Here is a 22,922-nt window from a genome sequence, read left to right as displayed (position 1 = left end):
TGACCCTGACATCATGACCTGAGCCGAAACCAAGAGGCAGACACTTAACCAACTATGCCACTCAGGTGCCCCAAAAACTGTTTTTAGAAGACGAATAAAAGTGACAAATTGCTGGCAAAACTTACCAAGGAGAAAGATATGCTGCAAACAATATCAGGAATGGAAAAAGTTCATAACTAAAAATACAACAGAGATCAAAAAATAAGAGAACATTACAGACAACTTTATGTAAATAAATTTGAAAACTTTGGTACAATGTACAAATTCCTTAAAAAATATAACTCACCAAAACAGAGTAAAAAAGAAACAGAAGGCCTGAATTGTCCATGACCATAAAAAAAAAAAAATGAGTCAACTGTTTAAAAATTCTCTCCTTTTCATCCCTGAAAACTCAAGGCAAATTATAACAAATTTTCAAGGAACAGATCATACAAGGAATAGATATATTCAAACTCATACAAATTCATCCAGCAAATAGTAAAAGGAAGAACATTCCCCTTTTAATTATTTGAGGCTGGTATATCACTAACTGTCAAACTCATACCTGGACGTTATAAGACAATCACAAGCCAAACACTATTGAACATAAATGCAAAAACTCTAAAAATATTATTAAAGTGCAAATCCTGCAGCATATAGAGAATATAGTAAACCATTATCAAGTTAGGTTTATACCAGGAGTAATTCAGGATTAGGAAAACTGTTAATGAAATTCACTGCATTAATAGTTTGAAGGAGAAAGGCTATCTCATCAACTCAATACATACAGAGAAAAGCAACATGTAACATTCAGTATCCATTCATGATTTAAAAACCCCCCAAACAGGGCGCCTGGGTGGCTCAGTGGGTTAAGCCTCTGCCTTCGGCTCAGGTCATGATCTCAGGGTCCTGGGATCGAGTCCCGCATCGGGCTCTCTGCTCAGCGGGGAGCCTGCTTCCCTCTCTTTCTCTCTGCCTGCCTCTCTGTCTACTTGTGATCTTTCTCTGTCAAATAAATAAATAAAATCTTTAAAAAAAAAAAAAAACCCAAACAAAAATTGCTTACCAAACTTTTTTAACCTGATAGAGTATAGCTACCAAATGGCTTTTTGGTGAAACACTGGAAACATTTTCTTTAAAATCAAACACAAGACAAGAATGCCATTGGCACTGCTTATATTCAATGCTGTACTTGAGGTTCTAGTCAGAGCAATAAAATAAGGAAAAAAAAGGGGGTGTGTCTGCGTGACTCAATCCATTAAGGGTCTACCTTCAGCTCAGGTCATGATCTCAGGGTCCCAGGATTAAGCCCCATGTCAGGCTCCGTGCTCAGTGGGAAGCCTGCTTCTCCCTCTCCCTCTGCCTTTCCTGCCAGCTCATGCTCTCTTTCTCACTCTCTCTCTCTCAAATAAATAAAATATTGAAAAAAAAAAAAGGATTGGACAGGAAAAAAAGTTATGGTTTGCATAAGATGGCCATCTACACAGAAAAAGCAAAACAAATATAAAGACAAAGATTCACATGCAAATATCAATTGCATTTCTGTACACTATCAAGTTAGAAAATATAACAAAAGATATAATTTGTAATTGCAACAAAATATAAATATAAACATAAATAAGCTGCCCATACACCTGAAAGGCTCATTCTCTCTTCAGATCCTTCCTCAAATTCCACCTTCAGTTTGGCCTCCTGTGATCATTTTACTTAAAAATCACATTTGCCTAATCCCCAAATTCCTGACCAGTTTTATTTTTCTCTAGTTTTTCCACGTATCACATTCTGACATACTTAGAATTATTGTTGTTGCCTATCTCCCCTGTGTCTTCTCCCTCCAGGAGAACAGATATTTTTGTCTGCTTTATTTACTCTAGTATTCTTAGAGCCTAGAGCAATGTCTTGTACATAGTAGATGCTCAATAAATATTTATTTAATGCGTGAATTAAATGAAACAAAGTTAAGTGCATGTGGCCTTTATTGAGAAAATTATAAACTTTACCGAAAGCATTAGAGAAAATATACATAAGTAGAGAGATAAACCATATTCATGGATAGGAAGACTCAGTAGCATAAAGATGTGAATTCTTTTCCAAAGTAATGTATAAGTTAACTGTAATATTAATCAAAGCCCCAAAAAAGATGTGTGTGTGTGTGTGTGTGTAATTTTATAAGTGGACTCTAAAACTTATATGGAAACACAAAAGGTCAAAAAAATGCAATACTCTCCTCAAGAACAAGACAGGATAGGAGACTTGCCCTACACACTTGTTTATATCATTCTTATAAAGCGATTGGGGTGCCTGGGTGGTATAGTGGGTTAAAGCCTCTCCCTTCTGCTAGTGTCATGATCTCTGCTCAGCGGGGGGCCTTCTTCCTCCTCTCTCTCCACCTGCCTCTCTGCCTACTTGTGACCTCTGTCTGTCAAATAAATAGATGAAATCTTTGAGAAAAAAAAAAGCTATAGTGATTATAACAAGGTGATGTTGGCACAGGTATTATCAAATAAATCAAAGGAACATAAGAAATAGTCTAGAACCAGACCCATGAGTAGAAGGAAATCTGATTTAGAATAAATATAGTACTACAGTTCAGTAGGAATGGGTGAGCTACTTAATAAATGATACTACAATAATTAGTGATTCATGAGTAAAAATAATTACATTGATTCCTTAATTTATACCATGCCCCAAAATTAGTTCCACATGGATTATAAACCTAAATGTAAAATGAAAAACTGTAAAACCTTTAGAAGAAAATATAGAAGAATAAGTTAATGACTCAGAATAGGGAAAGATTTCTTAAATAAAGCACAGAGTAAAAACCACGAGGAAAATACTGGTAAGTTCAACTACACTGTGATACTTCAAATATACTTTCCTGACAAAGGATCAGTACCTAGGATTTATGAAGATCCATTTAAATCAGTATAAATCCTCCAAACAATTCAAAAAGAAAAATGGGCAAAAGACTAGCATATACTTAGGGGCACCTGGATGGCTCAGTGGGTTAAAGCCTCTGCCTTTGGCTCAGGTCATGATCCCAGGGTCCTGGGATCAAGACCCACATCGGGCTCTCTGCTCAGCGGGGAGCCTGCTTCCTCCTCTCTCTCTCTGCCTGCCTCTCTGCCTACTTGTGATCTCTGTCAAATAAATAAATAAAATCTTAAAAAAAAAAAGACTAGCATATACTTAGTAGGAGAAGTAAGGCAAATACTAACAAACAAACAAAAAAAGATGCTCAACCTACATTAATAATCAAGAAAATGCAAATTAAGGTGTCCACAAAAGTCCCTGTGTGGCCACTAGACTGTCAAACATTAAGAAATTTGACATTAGGAAGGGCTGGTGAGGAGGTGGAGCCACAGGAACTCAGTCACTCTAGATGGGAGCATTGCTCAGGACAACCATCTTGGAAATGGTCTGACGTTGACTCCTAACGTTAATCATGGGCACACCTTATGACCTGGCAGTTCCAGTGTTAGGTTTACATCCTAAACACACACTTGTACCTGTTCAAATCATGAGAGACAGACAAGAATGTTCAGGGCAGTTTTGCTTATAATAGCAAAAACAAAGTACAACCAACTATAAATATAGCAACACAGAAAAATCTTAAAAATATAATGCTGAATTGAAAAAGAACATTTTAGAAGACTACTACAACATAATATCCTTTTTATAAAGTTAAAAACAAGCTCGACCAGACATAGTGTTTACAATATGTCGTAAATTATTTTTTAGAGTTGTGTGTGAACACAGAGCTCAATTTACTTATTATCTTTAGAAGAGGGGTAGGCAGTGGTATGATGAGATGGTGAAGGAATATAGAGAGGGCTTCAGTAATATTTTTAATGTTCTAATTTTAAGTTTGTTGGTCAGTTCACATGTGTACAATAATTATTAATGCTTCTCAATTTCCATTTTGTTGTATTTTTCTTTTGTATGTATGATATGAGACATAACAACTTATATATTTTTTCAAATGGACCAAATATTTAAGTGTAAACAATGAAACCATAAAAGGACCAGAAGAAACCACAGGATGAAGTTCTAAAAATAATTTTGGTGTGAGAGAGGACTTTCTAAATATGACAAAAATTGGGAGTACTTAAAAGATTGAGAGGTTGGGCAAGTTTCACTCTAAGAAAAGTTACAAGATAACAATCAACTAGAAAGAAAATTTTTGCAACTCATGTAAAGGGCTAATTTCCTTAATACATACTTCTACAAATCAGTAACAAAAGCCAGTCCTTCATAGAAAAAGAAGCAAAGGAAACAAAAGAGTTCCAAGAAAAGGAAAAACAAATAGAATTTAGGTACCTAAAAGCATGCTCAACCTTACAGTAAGAGAAATGAAACTCACCAGGATACCACAGTTCACTTCGATGATGGAAAAAGACAAAAAAGTATGGCGACCACTGCTTGTTGCAGTCATTTCTCAACCCCAAGGTCACTTGCCTTCACTCTGAAGATTTTCCTGCTGCATCACTATATATACACTTGAACAATGATCCTGTCATAATTTGTGGTAATTTCAGTATGAACATAGATAGAGAATTCTTCCAAAACATTGTCCTCTGCATTCCGTAAGCATCTTTCCTCCACTGACCTCGTGTTTACCTTCCCTTGGCTACATCTTACTGATGCAATCTCCCCGAATAAGTCTACCTATAGACAACCCATGGTCTAACCATCCATCTTCTAACATCCAGCTCAACCCCTTTCTGGTACCACAACTTCAAAAATTGTTTGGCTCCATCAGAACCTACATTCCATTCATCCGGCCTTTTCTTCAGTCTCCCATATCCTTCTCCCTATCCCTTAAATTTCTTGTTCCATTTTTGCAAACACCATTTGCACATGCTTTTTACTCTCCTGCCCTCTCATATCTCCTTGTACTCACCTGGCAAACCCTGATCTCTGCATACACACAGCCACTCACCTGTCCCGCACCTGTACTCCCACTGCTCAGCATGGCTGGAGAAATTTCTCACTTCAAATTCATGACCCCAAACCTCAGGCAGGCCCTTAGTGCTGCTTGGCAATCACACAACATTTCCATGGTCCACTCAATCTCCTGGACACCTGTTTTTGGCCCTAGTGTCTCCTTCACCATCTCCATGCTCAACTGTTGACCTGGCTTCCCATTTCATTGAGAAAACAAAGCAATCAGGAAATGGCATCTGCAAGCTCCCACACTGGGTGTCCTGATTTGCCCCCTTCTGGGCCCAGGCTCCCTGACTTCCTTGCTCTGTCCGTGGGTAGCTGTCCATACTCCCAGCTAAACCAGTCCTCCACCGGTGCATTGGATCCCATGCCCTTCGCTGGCTACGGGACATGGCTCCAGCAGTTTTCCTCTCCTGCATCATCATTCCCCTCTTTCCCACTGGTTTTTCTCATCAGCATATGAAGAAGCTATATTTTTTTTTTTTCTGGGCCTTACACTGTGCTCTTGTCCCCATCTCATTTCTCTGATCCCTTTAGAGCAGAACTCCCAGAGTTCCTCTGTTCACTGCCTCCAGTCTCTCTTCTGTTCTCAGACAGCCTCCTACCAGACTCCTGCCCCTCCACTCTACTGAAATAGCTATTGTTGAGGTCACCATTGTCCCCCTCATTGCTAAATGTGATGGTCAAATTAGTCTTTTTATCATCTCCATGAGAACCATTTGTTGAAGTTGACTGTTTCCTCCTTTTTGGAATAGTTTCTTACCTGGACTTCTAGAACACTCCAATCCTCTGATTCCCCTTTTGCCTCCCTGGCCACTCCTTCTTGTTCTCCTTCACTGGCTCCACATCTCCATGGCTTCTAAACACTGAACAGCCCAGGATTCAGTTCTTGGACCTCATCTGTTTTCATTCAGCATTCATTCCCTTGATGATTTCATTCATTCAGATTTAGATCTGCAGCCTGAACCTTTCCCTCGAGATCTGTACTTATGTTTTCACCTGCTTTTAATCCCCCGCACCCCGGATGTTTGCTAAGCATCTCAACACCAAACTCCTGATCTTCCTTGCTCCCAAACCTGCTTGTTCTGAAATCTCTTTCTCCTCAGTAAATAGGAACTCTGTCCTTCTAGCTTGATCAGGTCGGACATCTGGGATATCTCTGACTCCCCCTCCTTCTCTGTCACTTTGTCTCTCCTTCCATAACAAATCTTGTTAGTTCTGTCCACAAAATATATTCGATCACCTCCTGCCACCACCTCCTAACACCCCCTCTTTAACAGCCTCTACTTTCTCTCACCTGAATAACTGTGCTGGCTTCCTAATTCACCTCTGTGCTTCCATCCTTGCCTCCTACAGGTCATCGGCAACACACGAGCTAGAGTGATCTTGCTAAAATATAAATCAGGTCATTTCATTCTTCTCAAACACCCCCCCGCCACCCCTGGTTTCCATGCCACTCAGAATAAAAGCCAAACTCCCTATAATGGTCTATATGCAACTTACATGGCCCTGTCTGCATGTCTTGCCTTCCTCTAACCCTTCTGTTGGTTTCCTGACACCATTTCCTCCTACAGTCCCCCTCACGCCAGTCACCTGAGCTTTATTACTGTTCCTTAAACACATCAGGTCCCCTCCAGCCAAGAATATTCTTCCCCCGGGTTCAAACATGGCTCACTCCCTTCCTTCCTTCAGGTCTTGGCTCAAATGTCATCTTTTTAGGGAGGCTCTCTGTAAACATTCTAAAATTGCACCCCCTCCCTTCCTGGGCACTTCAGATCCTTCCTGATGCTTGCCTTTTCTCCTTAGCTGTTACCACCATCTAACAGAATCTACGTTTCATTCATTCCGTTCACGTCCATCTCCCCTACTAGATTGTTAAGCCCATAAACACAAGCATTTTGTCTTGGTTTTGGTCACTGTTTAATCCACAGAATATAGAAGAGACACTGGCATGGGGTGAATATAAAAAAAAATTTTTGTTGAAAGAATAACAACATCTCTAATCGCCCAGAGTGTGGACAACAGGCATTCTCAAAACTGCTGGTACCAATACCAACTGGTGTAATCTCCGCAGAGGGCAAACTGACAGTAACTATTAAAATTACAAACGCACATCTCCTCTGACCCAGCAATTCTGCTGCTATAATATCCTTCTTATGAACGCACCTATGTGCAAAGTGACACAGGGACAAAGTAAGTCACTGCAGTATATTTGATCTCCTAAAAGGAACAAAAATGGCCAAAGCATCCAGCAATGGCAGACGATTGAAAGGAATTATAGTTCATCCATACCGTGGAATATTTTGCAGTAGCAAAAAAGAGGAAAGAGACTTCCTGTGTCCTGATATAACCTCCCAGATAGGCACGTTTCTTAGAGAAAAGGAAAGGTGCTGAAAGGTACATTTTGGACGCCAGCATTTTTAGAAACATAAAAGGAAAGGTACTAAAAGAATATGTATCTGTATTTTCTTGTCTAGGGGTAGACAATGTCAAGAAAGATGGCCAAGAAACTGCTAACAAAGGCTGCTTATCTGGAGGGCAATGGATGGATGAGACGCCGAGGTGGCAGCCTTTTTGCTTTAAACTCTTTTAAACTTGAATTTTTGCTCCTGTGAATGTGCTCTCTCTAATAGAGGAGTAAGGCAGGGTTTATGTTCCGATATGGCGTGATCTTTAAGACATACAGTTACAAATTTTTTAAAAACATAACGGTACAAAAGTCCCTGGTACATAAGGATGGGATCCTCTTTTGTACCTTTTGAATTTTGTACCTTACCTATGCATTTGCTCTTCAAAAAGAAAAAATAATTTTAAAGAAGTCATGGTGGGAGAATGCATTTTACACCCATCACCTTGACAGTCCTGTGACTGAAATGCGCCAAGTATGTCCCCACTTTTCAATGGAAGGAAACGGAAGTGCAGAGAAGTCAAGGCAAGCAGCGAGAGGTGGAGGTGGACCCGGGACTAGAGCCGGGCTTCCCCTGCCTTTCCCATGCCAGCCCGTCCATCCTCCCAGCCGTCCTCCCAGCCCCTCTCTGGGGTCTGGTTCATCTCCTTCCCTCCCCGCCCTCACCCCAGGCCCTGGCCCTCCGGCTTTCTTCCCCAGGGAGCAGAACTCCTAAGCCCAGCCCCAGGAAGTCTACCACCAGAGGCTTCCTGTAGAGGCCAGGGGTGGCAGCTTCCTCGTGTCTGGTAGTTTCTCTCTGCTTACAGCCACCAATGGGGGGCGGTGCGTGTGCCCCCGTGCTCTGCGCCCTGGTCTCCCGGGGACCTCCTTCCCAGCACCTACCTGTCAATAATGACCGGGTCAGAAGGCGTCTCATTCCGGTTGCCACAGCTCTTCCGGTCACAGCACCGGCTGGAGGAAGAGGAGAGAGAAGGTGTGTCTGTGTGCGCATGCGTGTGCGCAAGTGTGTGTGCACACGTGCTTCCGGTTGAAGGTGCTGCGTCCTGTCTCTGAGTATGGAATCCCTGTCTGGGGGCCTCACTTCCAGGAGCCTTCGGGAGAAGGGTCCTTCACCGGGACCTGGAGAGCCAGGTTGGCCAGGAGACCCTTGTCCCAAAGGCATGCTACTCCTGGAGGATTCAGTAAAGGCAGGCTGCAGGCCACCTACAGGGTCTCTCCCACATAGCAAAGGGCTTGGATTTTAGCATGCAGCTCAGGAATTAACAGAAAGTGAACCCACCCGTGTAACCAGCATCCAGTCAAGAAAGACGGCACAATCAGTGCCACAGAAGCCTCCCCACGCCCCTTCCTTGTCACTACTCTTCCCAAGGGCAGCCAGGGTCCCAACCAGATTTTTGAACACTGTTCTCTTTTCCATTCAGGAGGAACTGCTTTTCAGGACCCCGTGTGAGGGGCATCTCCTGGGGAGACCTTACTTAGAAATGCCAAGCTCTGGGGGTAATGGGGAAGGGAAGCCAAGAGCTGTGTCCGCCTCACCCCCACCTCCCCTAGGGAGCACCCTGAGGCTCACCCAGGAGGCAGCAAAGTTTCCTCTCTCTAGCTTCTAAGCTAATCCGGGAGGCCCAGCCCTGCCCCCCCTCCTCAGCAAGCCTCCCCTGAGCTTTATTAGTTAAGCTTTCCAGTGGTGGCAGGAGGCCTGTCTTACAAAAACACTTGGAGAAGCCACATAAACAGGCCAGGCTAATGGGGCCTCAAGGATCCTCTCTTCAGCCAGCACTGTGCTCAAGGGCCTCCCTCCTCCCGCATTGCCTCCCCCCATCTGGCTTCCCGAGGGAGCTTCGAGGAGCCGGGCTGTGTCGGCAGTGTTCCGGGCAGGGCCCGGTGGGGACCCAGAGACAAAGGTGCAAGTGTCCCAAACCTTCTCACCTGCACATGATCTCATGGGTGAGCAGCACGCGGCACATTTCGGGGTTCTTGTCTTGCCCCTCATAGATGATTGCCTGGGGGAGAGGAGGAATGCACAGACTCAAGAGGAAGGAGGTTGTTCTCAAGTCCAAGTGCAGGGGAGAGATGGGCCCTACTCCCAGGGAAGATCCTGCCCTCCAACTTGCTCTGGGGCACCCAAGAAGGCAGAGCAGGAGCTGGGACCGGGCTCCCCAAACCAGGAACCCCAACGGGGGCTGCGGTGGGCAAGGGTGGCATGAGGTGGGTCTATAGATTCTGTTTGTCCACAGGCAGCTTTTTCCAGAGCCAGCTCTGTTTGGGGCTGGGGAGGTCCCCAGACCAAAAGGTCGGGCTGTTGGTTGGGTAGACACACTCCTATCTCCACTGTTCCCAAGGCCCTAGGTGATCTCTGCCTCCTGCTCGCAAGCACTGTTCCTCTGGGCTCTCCCCACCAGTCTCGCTCCCCATCCCAGGCCAGTGTGCCTCCTTTGTGCTATTGGATCAGCCTCCCCACCAGCTCCCTGGCCTCTACTCTGCCCCGAAGCAAGGAGGGAGCTCCCTAAACTGTAGCTCCAGTTTCCCACTTTATGTCCCCCCTGTGCCTCCAGGCCATCCCTCATTGGTGGGGTCCCTCTCTCTCTCCAGACCTCCTCCCACCCGTTCCACACTTATCTCCACACAGTCCCACTGACCGCTGCCTCATTTACCTCCCAGACCACAGTGGCCACAGGCTTTCTAGAAAGAAACCATTTCTTCCCCTGCCCTGAGATTGGGTGGAGGCTGCTAGAAGACTGTTGGAAAGCCCGTCTCCACCTTGCATTCCGGGCCACTAATGGGCCCATTTGTGACCCAGCCCTGCTCCTTACCAGCACGCACGACTTCTCTGAAACGCCCTGACACTTGGGACCCTGTCTTGTGCAGGATCCATCAGGATTTACTCAGGTTTCAATTTCCCCAAGCTCCTTATGCTGCCCTCTCAGCCTCCTGTGACCTTCTAGACCAGCAAGCACTAAAGGTCTGCAGTAGAAATTCTGTGGCCCCACCCAGTCCCCCTTAGTGGACCAGGGCACCATCCCCCAGCTGTGGTTAGTGGAGGCTGGTGAGGGCTTTCTCTTGAGAACTGCTCTCAGCAGATAGGAGTTGCCTAGCTTGGAAATGTCTGGAAGGTTACTCTCCCCATGGGAGTGGTTCCCAGACAACCATTGACTGATACAGGGTACAGAATCCTGGCCTCCTTGCCTCAAGGGGGCGTGATTCTGTTGCTATCCCTTCTCTAGAGCTTCCTGGGGATCAGGCTGAGACTAGACTCCAGCTGGAACCACATCCTGGCTGAGCCCTGCTCAGCCTTTTCTGTCCTGCTTCCCTCCCTTGCCTTCTCCTGAAAGGTTCACTCCTGCTTCTCAATAAAGTACACACACCTGCATGCCCGTCTAGTTTGGCCTTGTAGGGGAGGTCACCTAAGACAGGGCCTTTTTTCCAGATTGGAGGGCGAGGCCACACAGCCTCCTGCCACAGGAGCTGGACCAGTGGGGATGAGGAGCAAGGGGGAGGTGGGGCCAGGGGTGAGGGTGCTCACTCAGATGGGGTCCAAGAGGGGGGCAAGACGGGCCTGAATATCCCCTGGACGGGCTCACCTGCTTGGACATGGAGTCAATGAGGCGCACATAGAGATCCTGCTCTGTCCGAAGTCCTAAGGGTGGGGAGGTGGAGAGGGCTTGCTGTGGCCTCTAGTGATTGAACCACACTCAACACCCTCCCCACCAGGAGCCACAGGAAGGAGTGATCCTTACTCACCATTGTTATACACCAGCCGGAGGCGATAGTGGATCCCATTGTTGGTCTTTTCAGCCCCAGGTTCCTGCAGCGCCAAGATGGGGATGCTCAGCTTTCCCCTGGCTCCTCCAGTCTCCCCTCAGCACCTCCTGCCTAATCCCACCCTTCCTCCCTCCCTTCCATCCATCCCACCCCCCCCACTTCACCCCTCCACCATGGTCCATCCATCTACCCTATGGGAGGGGGTTCCCTGAACCCACCCCCTTCCTCCCCCCTGCTCTGGTGCTGTGAGCCCACGAGCCTCTCACTCGGTCCTTTTCCACGAAATCGATGAAGGCCGTGCGCTCCACCTCCACAGGCTGCCCCTGGCGGTCATACATGGCCAGCACGAAGTGGAAGAAGTTGGATTTCCTGAGGTTGGAGGGTGGCTGCTTCTCAAAATGTGCGCGTGCCAGGCCCACGCCGCTGTGAGGAGGAAAGGGGCTGCCAAACCACCGGACACACTCGGGGGGTTGGGGGACGGGGAGAAAGACCCCAGCACCTCTACCAGGTTTTGGGGGGAGGCTGGTCAGGTTACCGTCCTGCCGCGGCAAGAGTCTAGACCAGAAATCAGGTGGCCTGGGGCCCTTCCATCCCTGCCCGGGATATCAATTCCAGACACGGCTCCCCGGACTGACGTCACCCTTGCCTGCTCCCTTGGGAACAAGGGGCAGAGTGGGCAGCTGCCGAGACACCCACCCCTGCCCGGCCCCCTCCCAAGCTTTTCCCTGGGCCCCACATTTTGAAAGGCTGATCTATCTCTAAAACCAAAGGTATGGACCGCCCATCTAACTGACCAGAGGCTCCTGTGACTGCCCTTTAGAGCATCAGGGGGCAGCTAGGAGGTTCTGGACCAAATGTCCCACATGGTACCCCAGCCCACGACTGTGTTCGTGAGCCTGTGGCATCATCTGGGAGATGATGGTGATGTCCCTCAGGCTCTCAGAGACATTAAACTGGCTCAGGGCCATTGCTCTGCCCAGCCCGGACCCTGGGCTATGTTTGAAGGCAGAGGGTGCACCCCTCAGGAGTACAGGGACCAGCCTTCACAAGGTGGGAAAGATATACCCTGGCTCCCTTGGGCAGGAGGACCCTTTGGTCTAGCCTCGCCAAGAGCTGTCTCCTGGCTCATCAGAAATGATTCCTAGAAGGGGTGTCCTGCTGACTCAGACAGTGGAGCATGGGACTCTTGATCTCGGGGTTGTGGGTTTGAGCCCTATGTTGGGTGTAGAGATTACCTAAAAATAAAATCTTAGAAAAAAAAAAAAAAGGAAAGAAAAAGAAATGATTCTTACAAGCCAGCACCAGGCAAGAGCAGGAGGAGAAAAACAAAGGCCCCATTCCCCAAATACTTCCTCAGCCCCAGCGATGTACCAAGTCCCGGACCCAAGGCACTGAGTAGGATTAGAATTAAATGCCTGGAAAGGAGGGAAGACAGATACAGAAGGCTATGACACAAGACAAACAAACAAACAACAATAACAACAAACAAACAAACAAAACAACTCTAGAAACAAAGGAAGAAAAAAGTGAATTCTTTCTGTGAGAAATGAGGTTCAGAAACCTTTGTGGAGGTTTCCCCCTGGTTCTTGAGGAATGAATGGGAGCTCAACAGTTAGAACAGGGAAAGGGGCAGAACAAAGAGCTTGAGGAATGGCTGTACGTGTGAAGGTTGGTGTGGCTGGACCACGGATTCTAGAAAGTTAAGTGAAGAGAAGAAAAAGTTGTATTGGAAGTGCCAAGTCTGGAGAGACACAAAAACCAGGTCCTGAGTTTAGACTATCTCCTCTGGGCCAAGGTCTTGAAAAGACGGTTCCTCAGGTTTCTCATGGCTTTAGACCCTCCCTCTACAAAAGGCAACTATGGCCACCATTGCTGGGAAAGGAGGCTTCACAGCATGTGCAAGTGTGTGTAGGGGGCCCTGGGACACACTCCAAGAGTAGACCCTCCATAACTTCACTCAGGTTGGTTCTCCTCATGCGTGGTAGCCAAGATGGCACTACATGAGCCCCACTTCCTGGTATTTCTGCTGTTGTGTAGTGCCCGCCCAGACTGTATCAGGGTTGGTCTTTGCGGCCAATAGAATGTGGCACAAGTGATGGCAGATGATTCCAAGGTTAGGTCATAAAAGACATGGTGGCTTCTGCCTTGCTCTATTGGATCAGCCCCCGGAGGCAAAGCTGGCTGCCATGTTGTGAGGACACTTGAGCAGCCCTGTGGAGGGTCTCTGTGGAGAAGAACCAAGCTCTCCTGCCCACAGCCAGCACTTAGCTTGCCAGCCGTATGAATGAGCTACCTTGGAAGAAAATCAGCCCCAGCGACACCTTCAGATGACTGCAGCCTCAGGAGAAGCACGAGCTGCTCCCTCACTTCTGACTCTGAGAAACTATGTGAGGCAATGGGCGTTTGTTGTTTGACACTCCTGAGTTTTGAGCTTTTTCTTTTTCTTTTTTTGCACCAATTTTGCTGAGGGATGTCTTGAGCAATACAATGAAAGGCCACCAGAAGGTTCTGAGGCCCAGCGGGGCTTAGAAGATGCTACCCATGGGGAGGGTGCAGTGGGGTGGGAAAGCGAGAAGCCCCTGCAGGGATGCAGAGGAGAGCATGAGGATGGTACAGCTGCCTTGAACCATTCAGACCAGAGTCCCATCAGGGACATGCCATTGTGGAAACATCCGCCATATGCATCACTCCTTAATGCTGTTCTTATAATTTTAAATCAACTTACTCTTACTCTGCTTCATGCAAAAACCATAATGACTGGGCTATCCTGGCTTGAGACGCTTGTGTTTTTACTCATACATCTTACAGTAAATACATAAACATTCAAAGAACAATTGTTCCACCTCCTTAAGCCTGCTTGGGAGCCTTGCTGGTCCTGGTGAAATGCTGATTTCAGGATCGGGTGATGGGTCTTGCTGGTCTCTGATCAAGAGAAGTTGGAGGGGACCACGGTCACCTTCTCTCTTCCCCACCAAAAGTTCTTTCTACAGGTGCCCCTTTCTCCCTCCAGCTTCCCACCTCCTCTGCCCTCTCCTCCCCTCCCCCTTAGGGCAAGAAGGACTTTCAAGTCCAAGCCTTGACCCTCCAGCTTCCCTTTTGCCAAGAGGCAGGGAAGCCTGGAGAGCTTTGATCACAGCAGGTCCCTGATTACTGCTGATGAATATGCTAATGAGGCAGCAATCCTGACTCCTCCTTCTGGCCCCAGGACCAGTTTGGGGGGAGGGGGGAGAGAAGCTCCATCGGTCAGGTTCCAGGACCACCTGAGGGGAGAAAAGGCGGAAGGGGGTGGGCTCATGGAGCCCTCCCAGATCTCTCACTCTGCCCTTTATTCCGTCAGCTAGACCAGGAGAGGTGCCTGGAAGGCTCTCAGATGGCAGGGCTGAAGGGTACAGAGAAAGGGGCCTTCACAGGGGAGGGGTCGATGCGGAGCAACAACCCAATCCCCTACACCGCTCTATACACCCTTCCTTCACAGACATCCCTGGACTTCCAGGCCAAGAGTAAATTAGTGATGCTGGCAGGAATTCCCTCTCTCAACCATCCCTCTTGGCAAATATCAGTCTGTCCTGGGTCCTGGCTGCCTGCCAGCTCCTGCCAGGCTTCTAAAGACCAGACCTGGGGAGTCTGGCCCAGGTCCCAAGCTGAACTCCCTCTACAGGGCTGCCCTCCATACAAGAGGGGATTCCTGGGGGGAGAGGTCAGGAAACCCAGGGAGAGGAAAGAGGGCAGGTACCACTGCCTGCTGCCTGGGGCCTGTGGACCAGTATCCAGTGCTGCTGGCCAGGGGATGGGGAGGGGGCTGCATTGCTTCACGTGCCTGTCCCACCCCAAAGCCGGAGGGTTGGGGGAAGCTCATTCTGCTTCTTCTAAGGCAGCCCGGCATTGGCATCATCCTGTTTTCCCCCCACCTTGCTGAGTGGGTCTGAGGCACCCTCATCCTCTGGGGCTCACACCCATCCCGGCAAAACAACGGGACAGGTGGCTAGCTTCCAGCTTCCAGACAGGGTTACCATCAAGATCAAGGACAGAACAATATGAGTATTACAGCTCCAGCTTCCCCCCACCAAACCACAAGACCAGGAGAGGACTGCAGAGTGGGCAAGACCCAGGGCACACCCAGGGCCGCTCCTGGTCTGTGACTGTCTCCAGTCTCCCCTGTTCATACTCCTGCTGGACCAGTGAGAGAGGCTCAAGGTGAAATAGAAAAGTTTTGCTTTGGAAAGTCATTATCGTATTTCCTGGGAACAAGAGACAGGAGACGGACAATGATAGAAGGATCAGGACCTCAGCAAGAATGTGGGGGTAGCTCTGGACTATCCCTTCCTTGTCCTGGGTCCCCCGTGTGCCTCCACCCCCACCATGCAGTAGGGGACCAATCTGCACGCCTAAATAAAGGACAAGGCCCAGAGGGAGAGGGCTGGGGAGGGGAGAGACTTCAGCTCCTCTCCCCCTTGGGAAGAGCTGATGCTCTTGTAATGAGAAAACAAACCAGGATTAAAGAACAGAAAGAAAGAGAGAGAGAGATACACGCAGACAGCTCAGAAAATGGACACAGGGGACGCCCAGAGGTCAGAGAGCCCCTGCTGGGTGCAGACGTGTGGGAGGCGGGAGGTGTGGCTGCTGTCGGCTCTCACGGCTCTCACGCTAGCTTAGAGACAGAGAGATGTGGATGAAGGCCGGTGTCTCTGATTCTGCAGTCTCCCACTGGGCTGTAGGGAGCAAGTGCAAGGATGTCTATGGATAAGAATCCCTTATCTAAAAGGGAAAAGGGAAGCAGGAGTAGAGTCGCTGAAGTCTGGAGACGTAAGGGTTCAAATGCAAACAGTTTAAGTGGGAAGTGATTCCAGCAAACACAGGGCTGGGGTTGGGGAATGAGAAAGAGAAGGAGAGGCACTCCGTAAAAGGGTGCCGCAAGTCACCGCTGTGGGCCACTGCAGCTTCTCAGTCCTGCTGGGAGCTCTGGAAACAGTCTAGAATAGAGCAGGCGCTTTGGGGGAGGGAGCTGGGGTAGTTATCCACCAACTCCAGTTAGTCATTGGTGGAAGGCGGGGTGGCGGGGGGGGGGGGGGGGGGCCTGGGAAGTCATTTCTCAGGTACACCTGGCCCTGTATGCAAGTGGGCAGAGCAGGCTCCGGCAGCCTAAGGAAGTCTCCAGAACCAGGTGCTGGCAGCAGAAGCAGACCTTTCACCAAGATGGCGGGGTACCAACCACCAGCCATCCAGAGGCCTGCAGTGTGTTAGAAGCCGGTAAGACTACAGCCCAAGGGACTGACTGCAACTTGGCAGACAGGTATAAGAATGGCTTCACCAGGTATATGAGTTGCTGGGGCCTATAATTCAGAGACATCTCGTTCCCTTACCATCACTAGAGCACGAAGCATGCCACACAGACGCCTTTCTCAGATAAAGCCAGCTGAATGGCGAGAACTGCCACATTCATCACTTTTGTGAGGCTCCAAAAAGAATTACACATCTCTTGGCTTTCTTAAAAAGATCGTTTTCAACAAAATGCTCAAAACAGTTTCCCATCCACTCTGGAGTGTGCCAAGGGCGGGGCATTTGCTCTTGTACCAAAGAACCCAGACACAGGAGGGGAAAGCGCTCATTTTCATATTTCTACCCTGGCCCGCTCACCCGCGTTCCCATCTTCTGTTCTGGAATGGCCCGTGAGTTAAAAGGTGACAGTGGCAGGCGAGCGTTGGCGTGCGCAGCTACTTTATGGTCTGAGGACACGTGCTCTGTAGCAAGCGTGGGTGTGCATGGGCTTCTGGAGTACGGTGCTGGGAATCCAGGTTAAAGTTGACAACAAGGACAAACCTGACCTTCCCGGCCGGGGCCATCAGGTGGCCTGTGTCTGGGGGATGTGGGTGGGGACATGCTGGGGGCTGCAGGGTTGTCTGGCTGCTATTGTGGGGGTCCCAGTGGTCCCTGGAGACGCTCCTTCTCAGGGCAGGGCAGGACCCACCAGAGCAGCTGCTGGACCCTGCCACGGGGTTCTAGTATGGAGAGCACTGCGCCACTCAACTCTGTCCTCACGAGGTCACTTGGGGCTCCTTACATGCCTGACTATATGCTTATAAAAAATACAAATAATTTAAAACAAGCATCCCAAGTCCCTCAGAGGACCAGTGGCCCAGGCTGGAGTTTTGCCTCCCCCCAAAGGCATCCTTGGACCTTCTCCCTTCCCATTAGCCCCCCACTGACCTAACTCTTGCCTGCCTTGATAGCCCAAGTTTCTGAGCAGTGCCTCGGCTTGGACCTTATCTGCCTGGGAATCTGGGATGCTGGGGAAATGGGGACAAGCCCTAAGTTCATCCGCAGTGGGGGAAGGCTCCCCCACGAGGTAGAAGGAACAAAAAGCATATGTCTCCCGCATCTCATCCCTTGTCTCACCTTTCCCTACAAGTTCTGCTAATAATTGCAGCCCTATCCCAGCCCACTACATAGGTCTCTTTTATCTCTGTGTCCACTATTCCTCCAAGTGTCCCACTGGCCCTGCTCCCTACAGGCCTCCCCTGGGCCCCTGGGACTGCTGGGAGCCATCAAACTGGGCCTGGCCTTCCTGGCACCAGCCTAGATCCATTGGCCTAACCCTGCCCAGCCCGACAGGCCCAGACCCTAGTTGTGCTACAAACCAGGAAGATAAAAGCAGCAACCCACTGGGGCACACCCACATTGACCATGTGGGCAGAGAGAGGAACTGGAGGCTCTGAATCTGTGTCTGGAGGGATCTGCGGGAGGCGAGGCTTTGGGCTGCTTCATATTCCCTACTTCCGCTGCTGGGCAGTGGGTAGGCTCACCTGCCACAGGAAGTTATCTCAGCCACCCAGGCCCCCCCAGTGGGGTGGAGGGAGGGAAAGGATCTCACTAGCTAGCTCTCCCACCCTTCTTCTTGCCCTCCATTCCACCTAAAGCTTGCCCACTCTGCTTCTCTCTGCCCACCCCCTCGCCACCCACCCACAGGCCTGCCTGCCAGGTCCCAGGCTGAGGAGCGGCTATTAATTATTAAAGCAAACAAAAGCATTTCCTAGCAGGGAGGCTAACGTGCAGCTGCTTACAGGAAAGGCAGCCCAGCTGGCTTTCTCAGGGCCTGTCTGTGTGCTGGGACCTGCTGGAGGGCGAGGGCGGGTTTGGGTCCTGCAGGGGTCTCCCTGGGCTGGGAATCCCATCAGGAGAGGAGAGTTGCTTCTGGGCTGAGCACCCCAGCAAGAGGAACACAGGCTGGGGCTGGCATGGGGTCCTTGTTTAGAGCTCCCCACTGGGAAGATCCTGCCAGCCCTGGAGGTGCCAGACTTCCCTTCCCTCCCCTCTTGCCTCCAGGGCAAGGGCATGGAGCCCCTCTCTTCCCCTACCCTTCTTTTGCTCAGAACTTCCCTTTCTGTTGGCAGAGCCTCCCTCACTGATCTTGGCAGGTTTGGGGCCGTCTCCTCCATCTCCACCTTCTGTAAAACTTGGCGTCATAAAGCTGGAAATGAGTATCTGGTTCCTGGAGTCAGGTAGATGCTGGCGACCACCAACATAGGGAGGGGAGCCCAACAAAAAGGGATCTGGGAACTTTTTAACATGCACTCCTATTTCCTTCAGCAGATACTCGTTGCCCCCCTCTCTGCTGACTGCTCCAGCCTGTCCTGGTGCTGGGGACACAAGGACGAATAAGCCCCCATCCTTGCCCTAAAGAAAGGCATGGGCTGGTGGGGCACTGCTGATTCTGGGCTGTGGCCAGGATCCTTAGGCAGCGCTGAGAACTGTTCCTGAGGTCCAGGTGGGAGGGCACACATACAGAAGGTGCTGGGGTGCAGTGGGTCCCCAAGACTGTAAGACTTTATTCAGTGGGTAGGTGGGTGCTGGGGCCAACAAGAGGCATTGTTAGATGCCAAGTATTGTGCCAACGGCTAGAAGGGAGTTTGGGATTAGACAGTGGTAAGCCCTGAGTGCTGAATACCTGGGAGGAAGCAGGGGTGACTGAAGTTTTTAATCAGAGAAGGACATGATCAGAGAAGAGTTCTTCAAAAATATTGCTCTGGTCCCCCTGGGACATGGCAGATGGTTTTGGGGGAGAGGTGAGAGCCTGGGGCTGGGGCAGTGGGATAGCAGGCTGCAGTGGTAAACGGGGATAGATTAACCTTCAAGCCAGGGAGGAAAGAGGTGAAGGAGAGGGGTGAGCCATTGTTAAAAGTTGACCTCAGACATGAAGAAACATCTAGGAGCCTTGACCATCAGGGGGCTGTGGGGCAAGGCATCAAAGATGACTGTCAGATCCCAAGCAGGCTTGGGGAAAAGCGCTCCTGGGCAAAATTCCCAAAGGTGAGAGGGACAGAAGTCAGGTAGAGGTTGAAGAGGGAGGTAGGGATGGGGAAAGGAATGTTTGTTGCTGCTGTTTCAGGATGGAAAGACCTGAGCCGAGGAGGACCGGCTGGACTGACCGGGGATCAAGACACAAATGGGAGATACAATGGGCCACTTTGGGAAGAATGAGGAGAAAGGATTAGCCTGCTCTTCAGTGGAAGGAGGTGGTCCAGAGTCAACCAAAGGGGGCGGGGGTGTGTTCCCAATCTGTGTTCTGAGGCAGAGAAGTCTCTTGACTTGCAAATAAGAAGCCCAGGCCTGAAGAAATGCCCCTCTTCCAACTGGGGAAGCCTTCTGAGTCCCAGAGATGTGGTCCCCAGGACTCAGATGGGACATCTCAATGCCTCTCAAGAACCCCCTCCTCCACGTGCAGACAACACTGCTGATGGTCAGATCCTCTGGGAAAGGGCCCCATCCCCACACGTCTGAACCCATACAGGCTACAAGAGCACCACTTCTTTCGTATCTGCTCCCCCCTTATCAAACCTGCTGGCTTGACACAGGGACAGAGGGTCTGGTCAGAGAGAAACAGGAACCCTAAGCCTCAGGGGTCCCCTTGGAACTCTTCACCCACTCTTACAAGGAGCTCTCACCACAGCTGGTGGTGGACAAAATGACGGAGCCCCCATTAAGGAACAGACCATCTCAAATTAAATACAAAAACAGAAGCAACAGAAAATCTGGCAGGATACGGAATTGTTTGCACAGCCCAGTAAAAAACCCACGTGAATAGGAAAAAGGATGGGAAGGAAATACACTAAAGTGTTGACAGTAGTTGTATCAGAAAGGTAGAATTTTGTTTCTTGCTTACCAATTTTTCTGGAATATACTTATATCATGAGTAAAACTATGTAAATTAATTCATAGCAAGCCCCTCTCCTCTTGAAGAGATGAGCTCCAGGAAGAACCCCCCAGCATTCCCTTCTGACAGTCATCAAAGGACAGGAGTGCAGAAACAGGTTTGGCTGGCGCAGGAAACAAGATGTGTGTCTGTTAAGGGCTGAGGTTGGACTTGGACTAGAAGCCACCACTGAGGAACAGGCCCAGGGATGGGACTGTTGGGCCCATGTGCCCAGGTGACCCTCCTGCAGAATCCCTTCAGGCTGCTGCTCCAGCAGCGGCTCAGACCTCGGGGAAGCCCAGTTCCCAGGTCCCCAGGGGTCTGCAGAGTCTGCAGCACCTTAGTCTTAACCACTGAGAACTCCAGTAGGATATCTGACTCCCCCCGCCCCCAATACCAGCGCCCCATGACCGCTCACAAGTAGGGGCACAAAAAAGTCCATGGTCAGGTGCTGTGGGGGCAGGCCAACAAACCATTTAAACTTCCTCTCCAACCCAGGAGTCCATTCCCTATCCAGGCCCTCTGCCCAGACTCCTGCAAAGGCGTTGGCATAGATGCCGGGCTCCCAGGGACCCTCTGCCTCCTCCAGGGCCGGCCAGGAAACCACTTTGAGGAGAGGCGGGGCCTGAGCGCGGGGCCTGAGCCCCAATCATTCCAGCCAAGGTGACTGTCCAGCTCGCCTGTTCCCCACTCTTCAGCCCCCCAGCCTCTTCTCTGGCTCCACACGCACCCCTCCTTCAACTCTGAGGGGCGTGGGAAAGCAGAAAGGGGGCTGGTTTTTGTGCCTTTCCTGGCAGAGAGCCTCGAATTGGACCAGGAGAGGCACTGGGACTGCCCACGAAGGAGGGGTTGCCTGTTACTTGACGGCCGGTGGCTGTGGGTCATGGCTCAGGGACTGCGGGCAGCGGGGACACCTTTTACTCTAGAGTCATGGACCGCCGGGCCCCCTGAGCGACAGTTAGAAATCAGAAATCAGAGCTGGGACAGCGGCAGAGGCTGCAGAAGCCCCGCCCCGGCCCGCCCTAAAGCCTCAGAAGCAAGCAGAGGCGCTCGGGGCAGGGTGGGCGGGAGAGCTTGCCGCGAGTGTCCAGAGTCAGGGTTCCCCACCCCTCGCCCCAGCAGCTCAGCAGGCTGAGCGAAGGCGGCGCGGAGTCGTCCAACCCGAGCGCTTACCTCTGCGCCGCGGTGCTGGCGTCCAGGATGCCCGCGCCCTGCATCCAGGAGCGCACCGAGCCCAAGCCGGCGGGCAGCAGCGGCTCCTCCTTCAGGTTCAGCCCGCCGCGGGGCAGAGTGTCCTGCGCGGGGAACATAAGGGCGCGCGGTCGGTGGGCGCCCCCGCCTCCGGGAATGCGGTCCCGCCGAGGCTGCGGGCGGCTCGGCTCAGCCAGACCCGACGGCAGCGGGCGCCTCCAGGAGCGCAGCGCAGCTCCAGGTCCCCGCGTCTCAGTGCGCGCTCGCCTCCCGGGCGCTCCCTCGGAGAAAGCGGGTCCGCGAGCGCCGGCGCTGTCCCCTCCCCTCCCGGGGCGCGGGGCGGGGAGATGGAGGGATTCCCCCGCGGCCTGAGCGCCGGCGGGCGGACTGCGAGCGCGGCGGGGAGGGCGGGAGCGGAGCCGGCACCCGGTCCGCACGGAGGCGCCCCAGAGGCGCGCTCTGGCGGCTGCCCAGGGCCGCGGTCGTCGGAGGGGGGGCCCGAGCGCCCCGGGAGCTGCCTCCGGCGAGGCGGGGGCGCGGGGCTGCCCGCCCTTTCCCCCTCGCCCCCCCCAACCTCCCGCCCGCCCGTGGCGCCGGCGCGGGGCGCTGATTACCATCCGGGAGGCGGAGGCTGCGGGCGCGGAGCTCCGCGGCGGTGGCGACAGCGGCGGCAGCGGCGGCAGGAGCAGCAGCAGCCGCGCGTCCCGGGGAAAGGCAGGGGCAGCGCCGGGCCAGCAGACGCCGCCGCCGCCAGAGCCCCGCGTGCCCCGGCGCCCCGGCCCTGCCGCAGCCCCGGGCGGCAGCACCTGGAGCAGCAGCAGCAGCAACCCGGCCGACTCCCCCCGGGGCCCGGTTCCCGCGCCGCCCCGCCGCGGCCGCCGCCGGCCGCCGCTCCCCGGGGCCTGGCCGCGGGCCCGGGCCATCCCGCCGCCGCCGCCGCCGCCGCTCCCGGGGGAGCGGGAGTCGAAGGGAGGGAGAGCGGGCGGGAGGAGGGATGGCGGGAGCGGGCGGGCCCAGGGGACTGGGGGCCGGGGGAGGCGGGGGCGGGGCGGCGCGGCCGGCCGAGGGGCGGCCGGGGACGTGACATCATCGGGGGAGGAGCGGCGGGGCCCGGACCGCCGCGGCGGGGCGGATCCTGGCGAGTCGGTCGCTGGGGCTGGGGGCTGCGGCCTGACCGAGGCCTCGGGGAGGAGCTGGAGGGACCCTCGGGCCCTGGGAGGCCCGGGCAGGGGGCAGCCAGGGCTGCGCTGCGAGGGAGCCGCGCCAAAGCCGGAGGAGCGCGCCACGCCGCGCTCAGAAACCTCCGCCGCCTCCGGGTCGCGGTGGGACAGAGCTCGGGCTTATGGCCTCACCTCCCTCTCCCAAGTACCCGCCAGATTCCCCATGCTGACACCCTCTGCCTGCACTTGCTGCTCATGTTGACGCCTCCAAGCTTTTACTCTTGATGTTCTT

General features: G+C 51.7%; 1 protein-coding gene across 5 annotated transcripts in view; it reads right to left on the bottom strand.

Moving 5' to 3' along the window:
• EBF4 (EBF family member 4) overlaps positions 1-22,313 on the bottom strand; it is a 57,292-nt gene extending 34,979 nt beyond the window's left edge. For 3 of the 5 annotated variants that reach the window (XR_004382866.1, XM_032859038.1, XM_032859040.1), the window contains exons 1-6: positions 21,453-21,589; positions 11,359-11,515; positions 11,072-11,135; positions 10,912-10,967; positions 9,260-9,333; positions 8,216-8,284 (exon numbers count right to left, since the gene is read on the bottom strand). Coding sequence is in view for 4 of the 5 variants with exons in the window: in XM_032859038.1 (XP_032714929.1) it covers positions 8,216-8,284; positions 9,260-9,333; positions 10,912-10,967; positions 11,072-11,135; positions 11,359-11,515; positions 21,453-21,589 (557 nt within the window). In the remaining variant the exon portion in view is untranslated. Of the gene's footprint in view, positions 1-125; positions 177-8,215; positions 8,285-9,259; positions 9,334-10,911; positions 10,968-11,071; positions 11,136-11,358; positions 11,516-21,452; positions 21,590-22,084 lie in introns of those variants that run through there. The other 2 variants (XM_032859039.1, XM_032859041.1) reach the window with 2 other exon arrangements.
• Between the last annotated feature and the right edge of the window lie 609 nt (positions 22,314-22,922).

The sequence above is a fragment of the Lontra canadensis genome, unplaced genomic scaffold (genome assembly GCF_010015895.1).
Source record: "Lontra canadensis isolate GAN:19392208 unplaced genomic scaffold, GSC_riverotter_1.0 scaffold16, whole genome shotgun sequence".
Classification (NCBI taxonomy): Eukaryota; Metazoa; Chordata; class Mammalia; order Carnivora; family Mustelidae; genus Lontra; species Lontra canadensis.
Note: the sequence above shows the minus strand (reverse complement) of the source record. Positions and strands in the feature narration are given on the sequence as shown.